The 21255-nt window shown below is 42.7% G+C and overlaps 2 protein-coding genes across 7 annotated transcripts in view; one reads left to right on the plus strand and one right to left on the minus strand.

Annotated features, from left to right (window-relative positions):
* Positions 1-5687, plus strand: part of tpst1 (tyrosylprotein sulfotransferase 1) — a 40891-nt gene extending 35204 nt beyond the window's left edge. Inside the window, exons 4-6 of one of the 4 annotated variants that reach the window (XM_041045906.1) lie at positions 3543-3593; positions 4219-4287; positions 5441-5687. In XM_041045906.1, the coding sequence (XP_040901840.1) occupies positions 3543-3593; positions 4219-4254 (87 nt within the window). In that variant the 3' untranslated portion in view covers positions 4255-4287; positions 5441-5687. Of the gene's footprint in view, positions 1-3542; positions 3594-4218; positions 4288-5385 lie in introns of all 4 variants that reach the window. The other 3 variants (XM_041045903.1, XM_041045905.1, XM_041045904.1) reach the window with 3 other exon arrangements.
* Positions 5688-7243: 1556 nt separating this feature from the next.
* The window catches only part of sgsm2 (small G protein signaling modulator 2), a 65270-nt gene continuing 51258 nt past the window's right edge, over positions 7244-21255 (minus strand). The window contains exons 12-25 of one of the 3 annotated variants that reach the window (XR_005894566.1): positions 20938-21072; positions 17294-17468; positions 16303-16367; positions 15003-15148; positions 12999-13127; positions 12714-12896; positions 11693-12079; positions 11330-11454; positions 11026-11108; positions 10685-10794; positions 10192-10288; positions 9727-9894; positions 9204-9533; positions 7244-8965 (exon numbers count right to left, since the gene is read on the minus strand). Coding sequence is in view for 2 of the 3 variants with exons in the window: in XM_041045901.1 (XP_040901835.1) it covers positions 9445-9533; positions 9727-9894; positions 10192-10288; positions 10685-10794; positions 11026-11108; positions 11330-11454; positions 11693-12079; positions 12714-12896; positions 12999-13127; positions 15003-15148; positions 16303-16367; positions 17294-17468; positions 20938-21072 (1892 nt within the window). In the remaining variant the exon portion in view is untranslated. Of the gene's footprint in view, positions 9534-9726; positions 9895-10191; positions 10289-10684; positions 10795-11025; positions 11109-11329; positions 11455-11692; positions 12080-12713; positions 12897-12998; positions 13128-15002; positions 15149-16302; positions 16368-17293; positions 17469-20937; positions 21073-21255 lie in introns of all 3 variants that reach the window. The other 2 variants (XM_041045901.1, XM_041045902.1) reach the window with 2 other exon arrangements.

A 21255-nucleotide genomic window follows, 5' to 3' on the forward strand; every position in this document is an offset into this window, starting at 1 on the left:
TGCTGCTTGTACCAGGAGGCACCTTGGCTGACCTGACTGTGCTGGTCCCTCCCTGACTGGGCTGTGCCTGGTTCTGCTGAGGCATGCTGTGGCAGGCTGGCAGGGTCCCTGCTTACCTATACAGTCATCCTGTGAAGGTTTTATCCTTGTACCTTAGTAACTAGAGGTAGGATTGGAATAGTTTCTATGGTTGTGGCCAAAAAATGCCTGACTTTTACTGTGTGTTGTGAGTTGTAGGAGCTGTAGGTCTTTCATCAAGGGGTAAAATGAGGTAAAACAAATGAGGTAAAAAAAAAAATGTAACAAATGAATTAAAATAAGTTCCTTAATATTTATGAATAAATCCTACAGCATTAGTGCTGCAATCAGTTATTTGATTAGTAGGATCGAAAATGAAGTGATAATGGATCCGTCATTTTATTCAGCAACAAAACAAACACTCTGGTTCCATTTGCTTCCATGTGAGGATGTGCTGCTGAGCCCTGAGTCTGATCAGACTCGCTTCAGTTACCATTACAGTTGATGTTGTTAAGGAGTTACCTTGTTAAGCTCATATACAAGATAAGCTCAAAATGACACTTCACTACAAAAGCAATCACAATAAAAGAGTCAAATATTAAAATATGCAGAATAATAAAGATTTTATGAAATTTAAAGTCCTCAAGTCCTCGCTACTAAGTGGATTTTTTATTTCCAAAGTCATCAATGAACTTTCATGCTCCTTTAAGGAAAATGGAAATAATCTTAAGCTTTTTTCCCCTGTAATAATAGAATTCCATTATATACTGAGCAGACATGCTGTACTTTCAAGTTCAGATGGTAATTGTGAAGTAAAACAGTTGCAGTTGCACTAGGACTGACTTGTTATAGTTATTAATAGTTAACTCTTAATTATATATATATATATATATATATATATATATATATATATATATTTATATATATTTATTTATATTTATTTATATTTATTTATATTTATTTATATTTATATTTATTTTTCTCTCTTTTTTCCCACATCAGTTTAACAGAGGTTAGCTGGCTGTGTTTCAGCTCCGGGAAGAGGACAGGAAAGAGGTACGCAGCATTTCAGTCAGTCAGCTGACTCAGGACTGAGCTCTGTATTGGTCCATTTCATCAGTCTGAGCAGTGCCTCGGTACAGGAGGCTGGAAATCTTCTGAATATTCCTCCTTTCATAAGCTTTCTAACAGATCCTTCAGAGGTACTGGAGCTTGAGGTCAGAGTCTATTGGACGAGAGCAGGCTGGATTCACCATGGTGCAGTTTTCCCATCATGCAGCCATGACGCCTGGCCTTTCCCAGAGGCAGAGCCCTCCATCTCCCGTCTGTTCTCTCCCTGAAGGACACATTGATCTGTAGCGTGTAAAGGAGACAGCCCAGGGTTTTTATATGTGCATTTCTTAATCATACACCACTTGGATTTTTTTTTTTTTAAACCCTGGGCGTGAGAGGGCATTCTGCTCCACTTCTCCTGTGTGTGTGCTCTGCCTTTTGGTTTGGACGTGCTCTCAGCATTCTGGCCTGGAGCCCTCTGTTTCGCTGAGGAAAGCTGCAAAATGGCACCGAGGAGGAAATCAGAAACATGCGCTCGCCTCTCCGTCTCTGCCGTTGGAAATCAATTCGGATTACGTTCGGTTTCTGGCCCTGCGTCAACTTCAGCCAAATCACGCGAGCGAGCATGAAAGCACGCAGGACAATTAAAGAATGATGTTATGTGTTTTGGGGAAGTTTAAATTACCGGAGCTGTGGAGGAAAGCACAGGGACTTTAGACCCTCTCCTCCCACTGTGTGCAGGTCCAGCACAGGTTTAAAGTAGATTAAATAAGATTTGCATTCATGGCTTCATTACAGCAATTCACACTTTCTACATTTTTGTCTATTAGCTTTTATTATCGAAACCTGTCGTTCATGAGAAAGGATGACAATGAAACATTCGTAGGTACATATTCCAACTTTTTGAAGTCCAAAGAAATTCTGTCCTTTCTGAATAACTCCACCATGTTGGGGGGGGTGGGGCTGAAGCTCAGTGAGGAACCTCAGAACTAAACACAAAGCATGCTAAACTAAACCTGTGTTTTTGTTTTTGTTTTTGTTTTTTTACAGAATATATAAGCTAGTCTTCCACCTCCGGCTGCTTTGAGAATTCCTCTGGTGTCTTCTCTGATACTGGTTTCCTTTGCCTTAAGCGACATACCATTGCAAGATAGACATCTTATCAGGATGAGTGATGTGTTTTTTTTTGTTTTTTTTTTTTTAACTCTGGTGCTGATTAAGTCAGATAATAACACATCAGCTTTCTACCTCCTGTCCTCAGAGAACCTGAAAACACCTGTGATACAACAGACACGTGTTCTATTCTGATCTATTCCTGTCAGATTTGAAGACACTCGTGTCTTTCCTCTGTCCTCTGAGGTACATACAAGTGTTCGTGTCAAATAAGGCAGTTAGTTCTTTTTTAGGGCGTCACCCTTTTCAATTTCTGTGCTGTGAAAGCTGCATATTTGTGCTAACAGTTTACCTTTGGTGGAGAGTACAGACATGGGAATTGTGGAAATAACAACTAAAAGGACGGATCAGTAATAAGCTCACATGTACATTATCTTAACAATGTCATGAATGAGCTGAGCTACTTGAAGCTGAGACAGAGGTCAGAGGAATCAGGCAGATTCTGAAGGAGCCTTAGCCTCACTGCTGTCTCTTGGTGGTAGCTGTACTGTAGTAACTCTCTGCCTGTTTCCTGTTTCCTGTCTTTATCTGCTAAATTCCTCTTGATATTCAGCTTCTCTCCATCATCACTCTGCTGTTACTCACAGCTCAACGTTTCCTCCACATTCTTCAGAACAAGCCTTTGTGCTGCTCTGTTGTTTTCATTCAGTGTGAAGGAGGTGACCTGATGCGTATCATAGGCCCTGGTCAGGACCTGGACCTGGTATTAACGTGCGTCTCAGGTGATCTGGATCATTGAGGATGCGTTTTGGGATCTGATCCCTCCACGCTGGGAGGTGGTCTGGGCTGCGTGCAACAACTTCTGACGGTTTCTTTATTTGTGCTGGAAGGAAATTCTGTCCAAGCATTGCGGGGTGGGTGTGGGGGTATATCCTCCGGGATATTGACCTCCACTCTCTCTCACCTCTCTCAGGCTGATCCCATGTCAGCAACCCCCCCCTCCCCGGAGGGAAACTATTATGACACCACGAGCGGAGCGTGAAAATTCCTGGCACGCGTCCAGCAGCCTCCACCTTTTCGGGCTGCAAATGTTCCACCTCGCATTTACAACAGCGTCACAACAAATCAAACACACACACACACACACACAGCGAGGCGGATTTCATCTGTCACACTGTGTCGAGCGCAGCATAATCAAGCTGTTTCACATGCACAATGACACATTCAGTCTCAGTTACTGAGTGATTTATTTAGAGAAAAAGAAAAAAAAAAAGTGGTCGGAGTGAACTGATGATGCAGTAAAACCTTCACCATGATGGATTCATGCAGATTCTAAACCTGGTCCTTTGTTTTTCCAGGTCTTTAAAGGTGAATTTCAGCTACCAGATTTCCTAAAAGAACAATCACAGGTACAGTAACATTTCTGCCTGTTGTTGAGCTTTTTCCTTTTTTTTTTTTTTTTTTTTTTTCCCCCCCAAATTCAGCCTCTTTTAGTGAAACCGTCTGCAGCTCAGCTGAGGCTCATGTTACACATTTCCATCTGCTCACAGTTCATCTACTGCAGCTCTTATTGTTTTCCGCTCTCAGCTTCATGATCGTCTTCATTGTTGTTGGTCCTCAGTGGTTATTTTTGTTTGTTCGTCTCTTTGTGTTGTCTTTTTGTCTCTGGGTTCAAGAGCCTGATGTTGGCTAAAGAGCACTTCTGCCCTCTTCTGGTAGTTAGACTCATCTACATCTGTTTTCTGATTTTTACATTTTTTTTTAATTTTTTTTTTACATTTTTTAGAAACACTTCTGAAGCGCGTCTGCTTTTTATTTGCTAAAAGTGCATTTGTTACGAGCACAGTCAGCCTCTTTGTTCAGGGAATGAGGGGAAAATAAAAACGTTAAAGTCAGAATCAGCTGACTGGTGGTTCTTCTTCTTCTTCTTCTTGGTGGTTCAGATTGCAGAGTCAAGATATTTCTTTCCTGACAGACAGTTTGTCACAGAGCTCCACTGATCCTGTAACGTCTGCCGTCTGTTCCTCACCACAGATCCAGAAGTCTGCAGAGAGACCCAACCCCAGTTAGGAGCAGAGGGAGGTGCCACCGACCTCAACACAGGTACCACAGGACACCAGTGCTCAGATCCGCATAACAGACAAGACAGACAGACAGACAGGGTGAACACGTGGAGGCTGGAGGCCCATGGATTGGACTCATGTATCACACAGTACTACAAACTGAACACAGCTAGACTTAATATTCATCAGATTTCACTTCCTGGTTTCCCTCTTTTCTGTCTTTTGGTCCGTTATTACACAACATGTACTTGATGTGTTATGTGTGGAAAAAACAAGGGGTTGGATGGTGAATTCAGATTAGATGAAGGTGGAAGAGAGGATGAATACACTCTTGAGCTTCTGTGTATCTTTTATTGGTTCACCAACTTTTCACCTACACTTCACGTATGGTCTTATATACACACAGACACACACCACCCACCAGCTTCTCATCCAGGGCCTCTGCTCTGATGCAGCGATACAGATTTCACCTTCTGGCTCTTATCAAAATGTAAATAAATACACATTTTTAACAGTATTTCTTTCTAATGTTGAGTGTTTGTCATTAACCTTAATTGAACTCTTATTGCCAACGTCACTACAGACTGCCACCTGGTGGTAGGTGTCCATATATGTCAGGCTGTATCGGAATGTGCCTTGAAAAGACAGAAACACTGGTTGCGACATAGGTGAAACAGAAAAATCATCGAGGCTTAATGTGGAGTCGTCCTCCATTTAATATGAACCACTGAAGAATTCAAATACAGTTTGACCGGAGGTTGCTGCTGTTAGACATGTTACAGCCAGTATCTGTCCTCGAACCTTTTTAATCACTAATGAGTGAATGCTTGAATCACCGTGTTCACAACAGACTGCACTGTCTCTGATGTCAAAGTGATAGAAACCTCCACCCTTGTCATGTCCACAAAACCACAATGCTAACACATGAATTGTAAATACTTCCCATTGGTTTGTGTCATTTCTGCAACATCCAGGGAAACTGACGGGTTGTGTTTGAGATGTGACTTTATGAGTTCAAAGCTGAATGTTTAAATGTGTTTCACATATTCATAGAATCTGATTTTTAATTCCACATGAATAAACCCAAGAAATATGTTTTGTTTTTTTTTTTCTCCCCTGTCTCCGGCTGAGTCATCAGCAGTGAGTCACAGCTTTGCTTTGACCTGAAGCAGCTCTATATTCTCGTGTTTCAGCACAGGACTCGGCGCAGTAGGACAGAAAATCATGGACATCGTCTCAGCCATCTCACCATCTGTGTCGGGCCTCAGCACATTTCAAAGGTCACATGACCACGGTCGGACTGTCTCCTCTACCAGTAATCGTCTACAGAGAACTCTTGACCTTCGATATTGTACTGTACAAAAAAAAACAAAAACAAAAAACAACAAAACAAAACCCATATTGGTTCTCGGCCACAGAATGTCTGCTGATTGTTATTTTGGTGTCACATCACACTCATTGATTTGATTTGTGATCCTGTTGTAAGAAACTGCAGTGAACTGAAATCACAAGAAGTATTTATGAACGGAAAATTAGCTTTTGGAAGATGCAATACCTATTTTAATGTTTAATGTTTTTTTTTTTTTCATGCCTTTGTATTGTGCAATGTCATGGGTACTGATCAGTTTGAAGTATCAACCGTGATAAATAATGCTTTTTTTAAAAAAAAATACCTGTCGTCAGTCTGTTTCTTTTATTTTTTGAAGAAGAAGAAGAAGAAGGGGAAATGTGGCAGCATTCAACTTGTCTGACCTACACTCACCTTATAAAGTTGATATAATGAACACTTGTCTTTTTTTACATGTTGAGTAGATACAGAGCAACATTACCGCGAGTTAACATTAGCATTAACCTCTTCTTACTCTTAGCTTTGTGTTTTGTTTTCTCAACCACCTCTTCAGTGAAATCTTGAGTGATAACTCACCATAAGTGACTGCCTTCACCTCACCACACGCAGAGAGAAGGAACTTCTAATAAGTTCCCCAACATCTTCCTCCTCGTTCCATGGAAAGGAAAGTGAGCAGCATAGTAATGAACAACGCCTTATTTAATAATACATTACATTCAAGGCAAATGATACATCCTTACACCAGTACATATTCGGCAATGCAATCACTGGCTCTCTAAATAAATAGAAATTTTTGAAATCTTGAAGTCAGTGCACAACATTGAGAAAGAACACTTAACAGTCAACATGTAACGTAGTCTGCACACATTCTGCATTTCTGCACAATACACCTCTGACTAGTGCTGCTAAAACCAACATAAAAAATAGATCTCAAAATAAGTTATATATATATATATATATATATTTATATATGTTCCGACTGTATTCATAGAAATATTGGGTTTTTCAGTTTCATATTTACAGCAATATAGACTTTGATGGGTTTTCTCAAACGACAGAAATTGCACAGTAGTTTAAGAATCCAAGATCACCATTTTCAAAAATATTTTACACACATAAGTAAACAGTCAGTCTTCAAGATGCTAGTATGAAATTGCACATTGTCGTCATGCCACAGAGGGGGCTGTTTCAAGGCTTTGGTACACAATGTCCTGATTGGAAGAAAAAGCTCTGCTATGGGTTCCCCCCCACTGAACCCTCCGTCCTCAGTGGAGGATGGGTGGGTGGGGTGGGGGGGGGGGGGGGGTGGAGTCCATAGCAAAAGGTACATCCGCACCACCGCCCGCTCCTGGGATCAAACTAGCGAATCAGAGAGCCAGATGACTACAGTACACTTCAGGATTGGGGAAGACTCTTGGCACTTGAATCACAGGTGCTGGTCCGTGCTGGATGACCAATCATATGCAGCCGTGTTAGACGTCTTAAGGAGGCAAGGAGGGTGGAGATAAAGGGTCACACTTGACGAGGAGGGTTGGAAACAGTATAAAAACATGTCCCAGTTTCCCTTCAGATACAAACATGAATGTGCTGTTACTGTGAAGCCAAAACCGACCTAATACTGATGCACTCAACACTAGACAAAGTTTGGCATTATGAGCAGCTTCGTCTCAGGCTTTTTTTTTTTTTTTTTTTTTTTTTAAACCTGTGACAATAGATCTGTTATTTAGACCAACCCGAGTGCAAGCATGTCTTATTTTCAGAGGTTGGACTATAGAGGCAGGACACCAATCAGGTTCCATGTGGACAACTGCAACCACTTTTCCTGACAGCACGCACTGAACCATTCAGAGGGAAGTTTTCGTGGTGCTTTCAGGTCAGTGTGCATGTTTGAGTCCAGTTCCAAAGGAAAACTTGAATCGATTTAAGGGATAGAGCTGGTGATTGTTTCCTATGTTCAGTGTGCGCTCTATGAAAAGACCCGATAACACTGAATGTATCATGCTGTTGTGTGTTTGTGTGCACAGCGGAGGAGACTGTGCGTACGGTCAGACACTTCTTGTAGATACAGTATAGTTGGACATTAAACTACATGCTGCTAAAATATTCAATATTCAGTTCAGTTTACATTTACTGGATGAAAACAAAACTAAATGTCCAAGAACATTAATCTCATGCCTCAAACCACTGCAGCTCCATGCAGATGATTCCTTCTCTGCCACTGAGGCTGTAATAACCTGAGCTCAACTCCAGCCTGAGAAAACTACAGTGCCCCGTTGATTTAAGGAAATTACTGAGCCTTTTTTTTTTAAAAATTAGCCATGTTTATATATGAGTTTTAAAGATCTGTGACTTCAGTGGGAACCAGAGTGGACTTGAGGCTAAGAGCCACAGACTGAATAGGGAAGTTAGAAAGCTGGTTTGCATGGGATCTATAGGCAATAAGAAAAACAGAATAATACCAGCATTACTCTTAGAAGGAAATACGCATGTGGACATTGGAAAACATAATCAATCGATCAATCAATTACTATCAAGTGTTCTCCTTGTTCAAACTGGTCTCAGATTTAAAATACTGGATTCACTGGACAGTTTGGTCTTTTCAAACATGTCCTTTGGTCTCTGTGTTTGCTGGCACTGCCTCTTCCAACACCTTAAAGCTAACTAAAACAGGGCCTGAGGTCCAAACTACCCCCCCCCCCCCTCCATCTTTTAAACTTAATCTAAAATACCAGAATAATACTTAAAAACCAAAGGTGTGTGTGTAATCATAGCATGAAAACTCCTCATTAAATGCCCCAAAATTTCAGAAACATTACCAAGGATGTGAGCTCAGTTTTACAGCCCTACAGAAAACGAGAGCTGCACAGGTTCAGGGTTAGGTTCGGTTACAGAGGCAGGCCTGTGTGCTTTATGTCTTTCACTGTTGTGCTCTGCTGTTACTGGACTCTGCATTGGAACGAGGATTAAACACGCTTTAGCCACTGACCGACACCTTCAGGAAAAGTTGGCTGCAATTCATCCTGAGTTTCTCAGCAGTTCGGCACCTTTCGTGGCACCTCTGACCCCCCCCAAACACTGACTGTGGAGAGGCGGCCATCACAGGCGCCATGAAGGAACCCCCTCACAAAAAAGTGCAACTTGGGCTGTTACTGATAAAGGCAACATCTGTGTGATAATAAAACTCCTGGACAAAAAAAGAGAGGGGTGCGGGGTGTGAGGGTAAAAACACACATGCTAGTTGTAGAAAACACTCATGAAAAGGTAAGTTGGCACAGTCCATTTGGTCACTAATGAAAACTTCTTCGTGGCTAAGTCTTCTGCTCCTCTGATGTTGTGAGCGAATCCTGCCCTCTGGTGGCCTCTGGTGGCACTGCACAGAGGAACACACCTGTCACAACACTGAGAGCGCTTTAGCCTTCCTGACAGGCATCTGTTCTGGTTCTGTTTCAGAGTCAGGGAGAAAGAGGCGAGACTAGAAAGAGATAGAGCCAATATGGAATGTGCATCTGTGTGTGTGTGTGTGTGTGTGTTTATGCACACACACACACATGCAACCTCTGTAGAACCGGGTAGACTGAAGAATGCGTTCACAGTGCGATCAAACTTACAAGCATGCAGACAAATCCACATGTCTGAACGGACACCATGAGCATTCCACGCGAAGGTAAATGTAAACAGATCTAGGGGCTGAGCTCCAGAGCCAAACCGCTTCGAGCAGCACTCGAGGGTGGAGGTCTGGAAACGCTCTGAGGGACGAGAGGAAGCACTGAACGTCCCCTTAAGGTCAGACATCCTCTCCCTCTGCGTCCTCCCATTCCTCCTCCTCCTCCTCCTCCTCTTACTCCCGGGTCACTTGTTGTCCATCAGGGACTGGACTTTGTGGACCAGCTCGCGTGCTATCTTCAGGATGTGATGGACGTCGTGACGCTCGGCCATTTCTGCAGATCACACACACACACACAGTGTTAGAGGCAGAGCTCCTTCAGTTTTAACTATAAATATTTCAATACACAACAAAATGCTAATGTCTGGTGTCCGCTGACGGTGGCCGTGACAGGACAGGAAGAAAAAAAGCAGTCTGCAAAATGCACATACAAACTAAATGTGTGTGTGTGTGTGTGTGTGTGTTACCGTTGAAGAACTTGATGATGTCAGTGAAGTCCATGTTGTTGTCCATGATGATCTCGCGGTAAACTGTGACAAGGGCCAAGGCCAGGAAGAGGACAAAGTGCTGTGAGGAAATCCTGGGAGCCACCCAGATCACCTCCCACACCGCGAACACATCTTCGTACAGGAGCTCTGCACGCACACACACACACAGATACAACATATTTTCATTAACACAACATCTACAGTAAGCTGTTGAAAAAGCTGTAAAAGCTGAAAAAGACACATGAAGACGTTATGTTGCCATGGTTTCACGTCCGCTGACTCGAGGCTGTGGAGTGTGTGGTGACTCCTGTGGTTCTCTCAGGGTTAGGGATCTTTGTACTAACCTGTATCTGTTCTCCTCTGCAGGCAGCTGATCTGTATGTGTGGCTGCAGTGCGGGCTCAAAGTGACACAGGTGAGTGAGAGCAGAGGACTGGTTGCTCACCTCTCTTGAAGTCCAGCAGGAACCAGCGGTAACAGAAGTAGAAGTGGGTGTAATCTCCGTTCTGCTGCATCAGTTCAAACAGCTCAGAGTCCAGGATCTGACCACAGAGACAGAGACAGAGACAGCGTCCACGGGATTTAGTAGAATTCCCTTGCTTCTTACTCTAACCCGAACCCTTAAACCAAGTCTTAACCCTCAAAAAAGACCTTTGAAAATAAACCAATCCCAAAATGCAAAGTCAGCTCCATGAGGGGGCACCAGGGGGCAGTACCCCCCCTTTCTTCAGTATACTGTACACAGGGTGAGAACACACACACTCTCTGTCTCTGACCAATCCGTGTAGAGAGTGGTCAGATCAGTTTTTAGTCAGATTGTTGTCAGGAAAGTGACGAGGATGGATTATTTTTTATTCTTTTTTCTAACAATGTTCACCTGGGGAGCATAATATACACACACACACACACACACACACACAATAAGAGTTATCCATCACCTGGATCAGTGACCTCATGTTGGCAAAGTGTGTGTCCATGGCTCCGCCATTAGGGAAGTTCTGACTCATCCTCTTCATTAGCTGAGTGAAACAGCTGTACGCAAGGCACTCTGACACACACACACACACACACACACACACACACACACACACACAGAAAGCACATAGGGTCAAGTCACCAAGACAACACAGTGAGCAGTAATTAAGTAAGTCTGCTGGTTTCTCTCTCACTACCACCTATCACATTAACGAACTGAAATCTTTCAGGTTCTAGTGAAATGTTTCAGTGCTGTGGGTCTGTGATATTCCTGACACAGCATGTGATGATTCTTCGTTCTCACCATCATCCAGGATGACCATGAGCGGAGCGAGCAGGTCGCACATGCCCTGAACGTAGCCCATCTCTAAATGCTCCCACACATAACTGCAGGCGAGACAAATGAAAGAGCTCGACAGATTTATCATCCATTATTATTCATTATTATTTATTCATCATGCATGTTACACTGAGGGTGTGTGTGTGTGTGTGTATCAAAACAGTAAAGCTGTGGCCTGTAAAACCTAAATTCATGAGCTTACAGAAGCTCCAGAGCTTCACAGAGCTGAGTGGGAGTGCGGTCTTTCCCGAACTCCTTTGCCACGTACCTGCACATGATGTTGCGTAGCTTCTCCAGGTTGCCCGTGGTGAAGTAGTAATAGTTTCGGTCGCAGCGTTGCACGTCTTTGTCTATCCTGTGGAGGTTCAGGGCGACTGTGTCTAACAGCTCGATCTGTTTCAAAGGAAGCATGTCTGCATTAAAGGAAGCATTTCACCTCAGTCTGCCCAGCTACCGCTTTGATTCAAATCTCAACAACTGCTGAGCCAAAGAGGACAAACTCCACATCATGTCGTAGAGAGTGATGATCATCACAGCTCTACAGCTTAGCAGAATCTCAGCCTTTAAGTCTCTGTGCAGTAACATTCAGTACACCGACATGTCACCAGACACATCAACACACCGTACGTACCGTGTATGAGGATAGTGATGGTGACATCCCCTCAGCAGGCGCACCATTGGTCACCAGTTTGTCCAGCTGACTGCACAGCCTGTCCTCGGTCAGAGAGTCCTGACAACCCCCCAGCACACCCGGGGTCCTGCCCTCCTCCCCGCCCCCCCCTTCCTCCTCCGTGCTCTGACCGTCGTCTATGCTTGACAGGATCTGGGAATGAGCAGAGGTCACTGAGTAGTTTCTGGAGGAAGGGAGACCCGAGTCGGGGGAGTCAAACTCCACCAGAGGACGCTCCTCCGGGGGGAGGGCGGCAGGAGGGACCAAGGTGGTCATGGTGGGAGTGCTGTCCTCTCCACTGGGGGTCTCCTGGCTGCCTGCGTCCGGCTCGTCCACCGACATAAACACCTGGAGATGCAGTGATGCAGGGTACAGGACTGCTGTTAAAGATATGATTCATCTCTCACTAATGAACTGTGTAATGAACTCCTGTCATTACATTTTACCCTATGACTTAAATCGATTTTTAAAAATCAGAGCAATGAGCACAGTCATATCCACTGTGCTCTCTTTAATTCTTTAATGAAGTCGACAAAGCAGCAAAACATCTCATGAAAGTTTGATTTGTGTTATTGTGTTTGTTTGATTAGCTATGAGGGTCTACTATTTTGCAGTTTAATGTTAAGTTTTATACTTAACATAGGAAATGACGCAATATTTATATTAATGCATGTCAATCAAACTATGTCACTGCCAAGGTTTGAAATCAGCTGCAGGTGGGAGCAGCTTTGTGTGTTTCACTAAGTGAAAGTGAAACACAACGCTACGTGGAACTACAACAGCTACTTTTATACTGTGCACATGGCCTCTATTAAAATCACAATACCCTCTATATGTCTTAAATCAATAACTTTAATTCTATAGTACAGTATATATCCAGATTGCCTGATATGCAGTCAGTGTGATACGGAGTTTGCAGAGATGTATCTCTCTGATGTATGCTGGATGCTGAAATATCATGTTGCGCTGTGAGATTCTTCACCTCGTTGCTGAGCGTGGAGTCTCTGTGAACGAGTCGCAGGACGTGGCTGTCAATGCTGCTGCCTGAGGAGAGCTTGGCAAAGATGGCCGACTGCATCTCCTTTTCCCTCTGCTTGACAATGACCTCACAGGCCTTCCACTCCCTCATCACCTGCTGGTAGCGCTCACTGATCTTTGCATCAGTCTTTACAGGAAAAAAAAAAAAAAAGGCAATCACACATTGCTTTTTGCGAGTTTAGAAATAAACGAAACATATATTTTCTGAGTGCGGCTGTTCGTGCCGCACCTGGCTCATGTCCTTTTTGCCCATGCCGAATTTGTAGTGTCCCAGCAGGAAAGGCCAGACCTCCTTCCTGATGTCGTGCTGTACGCCGCCGTAATAAACCAGCCTCAGCAGCTCCAGCTCCTTATAGTTCTACACACAGACAGAGAAAGGATGATAGGAATGTAAAAATAACCAACGGAGAAGAAAGATGACAGGAAGAAGAAGAAGAAGAAGCTTGCAGAGAGGAGCGAGGGGAAGAGGAAGCGCATCAATAATAGAAGGAGACAACAGAGTGATTGCGATCCGTACAGAGGAAGACATGGATGAGTGCAGCAGATAAAGGGCACAGATATGAATAGAGTGTAAATTAGTAATGATGACTTGTTGGAGTTGATGAATGATCACGGCGGCTGCTTTAATAGCTACAATGATATCACACTGCACTCTGCTATGAGACTTCATTTCACTGAAACTCATTCAATTTTCATTAGAGCGACGGAGAGAACCAACCAACCACATCAGCGGAGGATGTTCTGTACAGTGTGTGAGGAGAGGACACAGTGACAGCAGCACATGTAACTGTGAGGGAATGAAGCTCAGTTATAATGCTGCTTCACATAACCGCACTAACAGAATATCAATTAATTGATATTCATTAATAAAGTAACTCTTAATCTTAATAAATGATAGAAGCACTGCTGACAAAAATCTAAAAAGTGATTTAAGGGTACGAGTGAAATCATTTTATATTTTTGTGAACACCAACTTCCTTCCCTGCCCGTGGCTCTCAGCCTGAAGCCCATTGGCTCCTCCTGATTAAGAACATGACAAATACGTGGTTTAAATTTTAAAAAGGGCTCAGTAATTTATTGGGACTATTTCTAGCAGTGGAGTGATCTTCATTTGGTGCTCATGAGAGCATTTCTGGCAGCAGAATGGTGTGTGTGTGGGACAGAGTTAAAATAAACAGCAGTGTGTGTGTGTGTGTGTGTGTGTGTGTATTCACGGTACTGAAGGATCATGTCACGCAGCGCAGCAGTGTGGCTCACAGATATGTTTTCAGAGCTCTGAGGCACAGAGGAAGATAACAGGACAGATTCATTGCGGGTTTTGTTTTTTTTTTTCGTGGAATTTGTTGACAGTATCTTTAAATGTGGGTCAGAGAGAAGATTACAAAACAACAAACCGTGAACAAACTGTCAGCAAAGAGAGAGAGAGAGTAGAAAACGATGTTCCATATTTTAGAATTTTTTCTGATCTTTCCTTTTTTCCTGTGAATTACTGGTAACTGCGGAGCGATTCTGTGCTCCAGTCCACTGTAAACTGTCCAGATAAAGAAAAGGTCAACGCAGCTGGTCACAAGCAGCAGACGTGTACAAAGCAGATGTTTACTTCAGGGTGTGGTGTGGTGTAAGGACCATCTATCTATAGGAAGACATTAACGTCGCATAGCTTAAAAAATAACAATATGTTAAGAGAACCGGGGGGGCAGCACAGGGTGCAAACACTGATTCCTCATGACACACACACACACACACGCAGAGCTAGTGACATTAACAGCAGGGTCAGTCTCATTTCATGGCGTTGACCAATCAGAGATGAACATCAGATTTTCACCTCTTTCATTCACACAGAAATGAATATCATTCAATGTATAATTAATATAAACACTATTCTATTCGTATGTCCAAAAATGTCTCTCGGGGACCATTCCTCACAACAGTGTGTCAGTTTATCTCACGTTATAAATGATTACAGTACATAAGGTTCCCACACAGCATGAAATGAACACAATTTATCTCTGGGCTGATCGATGCCACTGACTCAATGATGACTTAGCGATTTGCCTTGATGTCTGTCTTGTAAATTCTCCAGCCTGTGGGGAGGTGGAGAGGGTGTCACAGTGACACGGAGGAAGATTAAGTGTTTTGTTATGTTGTTGTAATTCCTGCAGGCCCCCCCCCCCCCCCCCCCCACCAACACCACCACCACCACCATCATATTTCATGTCCTGTCTGTACCCACCTTGCAGTCTTTCTGGTACTTGCTCCACACCTCTTTGCTGAGGCCCCCGGACGCCTCGCAAGGTCTGTCTGGAGGAACGATATTGTGGTTGACCAGAGCTGACAGGTGAGTCCGCACGGTGGACAGGTGTCGACAGTAGGCCAGCCCTGATGGACAGACGGGACATGGACACACGCACAAACACACACAGCTGAGACCAGGCAGTGGTGAAGTCAGGACATTTTGTTTATATATATAGCCTCAAAACGACAAATTTCTCTCGGAGGGTTTAACATTCAAAAGATGTCATATACAGTGTAGAGAGTAGACGTGAATGGCGGGAGTAGAATTCCAATATGGAGAAACAAAATTTGAATTTTAAGTCACTAAAGTACAATGAATTGAATTAAGCTCTGGCAATACCTCTTACTTCTCCTTCAGTTGGAATAATCTTTCATTCTCCTATCTGACTCTGTCACTTCCCTTTCCCAGTCTTCTCCTCAAAGATTATTTAAGAGCTCCATATGCATTGCTGCATACTGAATTAAAAGACTGTTGGTAAAGCAATAATGTTTTCCATTTGATGTCATAATTAAAAACAACCTTAGAAAAACAATATTTTAATAACACTGTTAGTGCACCATGTTACTCAGCAACTTATTACAGAGTCTTCATTACGTGTTTGACTTGTTCAGTGGGATCTTTCATCACAGTTTGCAAATGTATGACTGTATCCAGCAGCAGCCGTGGCTGCATCGAGCCATACGTTATTATTTTTTTTTTTTACGATGACTTTAATTGATTTTAAAATCAATTGTGCTCTCAGCTGGAAGCCAGCAGGGCAAATGCTGCTGCTGTCTGACAGCTGAGCTCTTCACAAGCTGCAGGTGTAATACAATATATATGCATTTATTACATTTTTCACTCACGAATAGAAATAAATCCAACTAAAGTAATTCTCAGATAATTACAGACTTAGCACAGTAACTCTCCTGAGAGCAAACTGAAAAGAAAGAGCAGGATATTGACTATGAGCATATACTGTTATTAAGATTACTGTTCCCTTAATAGGTGAATAATCAGTCAACAATTTTGTCACCTAGTGTCATACTGTATGCAGAAGAAAACTGTCACCATACACCACACTAACCAAAAGTGAAAAAAGTAATTAGTATTTCACTTGTGTCTAGACATTAAATTTGGGTTTCTGTAGTTGAAACGTGTTGTATATCACCATTAATGACACAATCTTCATATTCAGAAAGAAGCTGGATATGAATTTGAGGGTGAATACTGTGCGGAGGTAACAGGATGTACTTACATCCATAAAAGGCTCTGGAGACTATCTGCCTCTTCATGTTCTGGCAGAGCATCTTCAGAGGAATACTGGTGGGGAAAAAAAAAAAAGGTCGCTCATTATCACCATGGCAGCCACCACCATGGCTGTTCTTCTAATCCTCCTAATGGACAGATAGCTTGCACGCATACTTGCTCCATGAAATCTCTGACTTGGTTCCACTAAACACAGCATTTTCTTTCAGAGGATGAATAATGAGTAATTATTTTCACAATATAGAAACACTCAAGGTGGTGCCACATTAAGACACAAACTAAGGTTAACAGAGAGCTACGTTTTGGGCTGTGTTCAACAAGACCCTCATGTTTGACACGAATTTAGATTTTCTGGCTCCAGCTGCCAGGATGAGTGTGAGTCACAGAAACCATGTTTTTTTTTTTTTTTTAAACAATCTTTTGTTGACCAGTAATGTGACAGTAGTCCTGTCTACTGTAGCTGTGCACTGTTAGCAGTACTTTGATTTTTATTTATTTATTTAAACATTATCTCACAGCTTATTTTGCAAGAATGCATAGCCCCGTAGCACTACACTGGAATACAATGTACCTAGAATCCTTTTTGTTTCTTCCATCTGAGATTCACATCATAAAATCAGTTCAATTAGGGCTGAAACTAATGATTATTTTCATTATCAGTTAATCTCCCAATAAACTGGATCAATATTTTAGTCTATCAATCAGAAATAGTGAAAAATGACAAAACTGACAAAGCCAAAGGTGACTTATTGAAATTGTTTTGTTTTGTCCGACTTATTGCCCGAAACTGAAAGGTATTCAGTTTTCTATAATTTCAATTTAAGTTCAATACTAAGATAATTGATCTCCTCATGTTTATCACATGACAAACCACACTGATCCCCAATCTGCTGCTTATAGAAAATAATAAAAAAAAAAACAAAAAAAACATCAAAACATGTCACAAGTCACTTTAACATGTAAACATGTACAGTGCATACGTGTGAATGTCTGAAGGGTCGTGTATGCAGGTACAGCCGGCTGGGTAGTCAAACGACGCGATGCTACCAGCTGTGGAGCAGGACTGGCACAGGGACTCGTGAGCGGTTACTTCGGCTTGTTGCCATGACGACGGGCTTCCTCCAAAACCCTGCATCTCCATCATTTCCCCGTGGTCTAAACCAGAGAGAATGAAAGTGAGAAGAACAAAGAGGTCTCAGAGCTGTGAGACAAAATGGACGATGCTGTTTTCATGTGTTAAACATCTCTGTCATTTTAAAAGTCTCTGCACCTTTACATCCACTTCACACTGGCTATGTTTTATGTCTTACATATTATGACATAGGTCCCTCAGCTCAACCATAAAACCATCTTTCCATGTATTGCTCCTTGTTATTCATGACATCAAGAGATGAACTGATGGATGGACGTTTTACACTCATGTTACATGTGAGAGCTGGAAGAACAGGTGTAGAGAGGAAACCAAAATTGGAGGGAGGACAGTTAGTCAGGAAGCAGGAACGGTGCCATGGGAAAGACAGGCAGAGAGGATGCAGGGAAGCCATGCTGGATCAGTTCATTCAGAGGGGAGAGAGGAGACAGCACAGCTCAGAGGGATGCTCCAGACAAACAGGAGAGAGGAGGAAGAAGGAGAGGAAGAGGAGAAGAAGTGAAGGAGCTGAAAGAAAAGGAGAGGGCAAGGACAAGGCTGACGCTCAGGCCATGCAGGATGCATAAAGCCAGAACAAGACAAGAGACACCAAAAGAAATTATCTCAGAAACAACGAAAACAAATGGACACCAGTAAAAAGGGCACATAAGAGGGAGGGAAAAAAAAATCATAAGAACTTCAACATTAAATAAATGCTCTTCACCTTAATTCTTCAGGTTGGAGCTGATGACCTGTCATAAATATGAAGCTGTGCTTTGGTTGTTCAATAACCCCCAAAAAAGAAATGATAATAATAATAATAATAATAATAATTTTTTAAAAAAAGAAGAAGAAAAAAGAAAAGCAAACGGAAAAAATGCTGGAGCGAGACCGACATTTGGCCTCCCCCCTCTTTACTTTAGGACTATATGTGATCAACAAGTGCTTTTGGGCTCAGTAATGCAATACACACAAGGACTCCACGTCTCTACTACTGCGGAACCCCACAGGACCGTAATGAGAGGGGTGGAGGAGAGGGGGGCGGGGGTGGGGGAGAGGGGGGAAGGGGTGGCGGGGTTAGTGAAGAATTACAGTGAACAGCATCGCAGCAAACGACTGCACAAACAGGAGAAACAACTGAGGAAGTCAGAGGAGAAAGAGAGAGAGAGAGAGAGAGAGAGAGAGAGAGAGAGAGAGAGAGAGAAGGAAATCAAAGGAACAGGAGGAGACTGTGAGAAAGGATTTTCCATCACAAATATGCAGAAACACATAGTTGTTCTTAAAAAAAAACAATGAAACGAGCGCATATTTCCCATGCACAAAATGTCAAGCATGTTGCAAGTGAGAAATGAAAGGACAAAAAAAAAGAAAACAGAATACAGTCAAATTAAAGAAGTGCAAAAAAAGGAAACTAAGCAAATTATTGAAGCGGTTTTTGGCCACGACAGCGTGAACCCAACAGTGCTGAGGCATGCTTCAAGAGCTATACCCTCGCGTAACTCTAAGGCGGTCAGCACTGCGAATCCCAGAATGCAAAGCAGCCAGAAAGGCCTTGACCTAGATGAGGAAACCTAGGGAAGTTTGAATCTGGGATGAAACCAGGTGGCAGAAGTGTAGAGTCACTGTGTTTGGCAGCACTCTATAAAACAAGTCTGTTTTCAGATCTGACAGTGTGTGTGTTTCCAGTGTGCATTTCACAGGCTTGCGTGAAGATCACTGCCAAGAGTGGATTAAATCGTGTCGCTGAGTGGTGGGAAGAAAGAGAAGAGACAGAGAGAGAGAGTGATATTTAAGCAAGAAGGACGTAGGGGGGAGTGTGTCAACGACTGCTTGGGCATTAATTGCTTGTCTGACAGTATCTGTGACAAAACCACCATTTTCTATAGACAGAATGTTATTGTGCCAGATTACAATGTCCAGAAAAAACTTAAATCCCAGAATAGTTAGAACAGACAACCAGGGATTTCTTTAGCTCTGGAACCCTAAAATGAAAGGATTTATCTGGCTGCTTCCTAACAGGCTACTTGTAACTGCTGCTTCACGGTGGGGCGTGATGAAAGACTTCCTCCTCCATCTGACTCTTGGGACCTGCAACTTTAGCTTTTGTCTTTGTTTAGCAGCATCATATCAGCATCACCGCAAGATATGCATTATGGCTTCTGTCACTCAATTTAATGTGCACCACTGGAGACTGTGCTGACAACTCACTGCTAAACTTGGGGAGAATTTGACTTTGGGTTTGACGATACCTCAATACACAGAACAATGTGGATAACAGATGCTGTGCAGCTGACTGAGCTATACAGGGTACACTGAAGGAAACTTTAAGACCTGCTTGACCCCTGACACAGAACAATATATCAGGTTACACAGCAAGCAGGAATTCATGTTGTACATGTAAAAGGTTTCTACATGAAGCATGATTAAAAATTCATTGCCCTGCTAAAGTATAATACTGTCAAAGCTACATTCACTGAGAGGAATTAGCTGAAAAAAAAAAAACACGTTAGCAAACAGTTACCTAACCTAATACAGCAGACAACAGAGCACCATTAGCATTCATTTGGTGTTGTGTTTCTGTCCACTTGATGAAAATTAGTCCCGTGTCCACTTTTCTTAACACTTTTCTTAACACACAGTTTTGGTCTCTGCTGACTCGTGAGAAAACAAAAAAAAAAAATCTATTTAGCAGCCACGTGTTAGTTGCTAACTTTGTCTTGTCTGCTGTTTGGTGCTTATTAATAGCATGCAGTTGGTTTAGCTTATCAGAATGTTGTTGTTGAAAACAGACGCCACTGTGGCAGGAAAAAAAAAGTTGTTGAACTAAAGGTTTTTAACAAAAGTAATTCAACCGTTAGCTAAAAGAGCCTAAAAAGTTTTGTAGACCTGCTAATTGCTAACTGTAATTCTCTGTGTTGGTCACCGTGAGATTTTTAAGACCACTATAGAAACAACAGATAATATTTATCTCAAGGAAGAAAATCCTCAGGGCTATCCCCCACCTGCCAGAACCCCAGTAAACAATCTGGCACATTTTTAAGCGAAATTCAACCTTGTAGAAAGTTATAGGTTGTCAACTGTCTCACTGATAGTTGGACTGGTTTATATTTAAATGCTGAATATTTTCTCATATTTAATGTGTTGATAATTTTTAATAGTTGTTTTATGTTAGCATTTCTTAATTTTCACTCTGACTGCTAAATGAAATGTATAATCATGGCATTAAAAAAGTGCACTTTGCATTTCAGATTCCATCACCCTGAATATCTCTGTTAACACAACCATCCCCAACCTGCTCCACACTGTTGGGCTCGGGCATCAGGCAGCACACACACAGGCGGACAAAGCTGGCGGAGGTGAGGGAACAGGGGAGAGGACCTGAGAGGGCAATGGTGTAGGAGGCAAGAAGGGACGTCTGAAGCTGGGGTGAGGTCTCAGGGGTAGGGGGGTGGGGGGGGCAGTGGGCTTGGATGGGTGTGTTAAGGTGATAAAAACCTTTCATGACATTAGGGTCTGTGAGGTTCCGCGAGCAGATCATTGAGATCATAGCATGGAGCCTATCTTCCTCTTCCTCGTCATCGTCCAGCGACGGAGCGCGGCTGCCCGTGGTGTGGTGGTAGTTTATAGTGACTGCTTGCACCAGTGGGACAACAGAGAACACAGTTAGAACAGTGTCGCCCTACAGGCCTCAAGATGTGCATTGTGGGGAACACAGCACTCTACGCCCGTACTTTGTAAACACATCGTGGGAAGGCAAACTTAAAACAGCAGAAGCAATCACAGAAATGAGCGTTAGCCATAGAAGAAGATTAA

Source organism: Toxotes jaculatrix, chromosome 9, assembly GCF_017976425.1.
Source record: "Toxotes jaculatrix isolate fToxJac2 chromosome 9, fToxJac2.pri, whole genome shotgun sequence".
Lineage (NCBI taxonomy): Eukaryota > Metazoa > Chordata > Actinopteri > Toxotidae > Toxotes > Toxotes jaculatrix.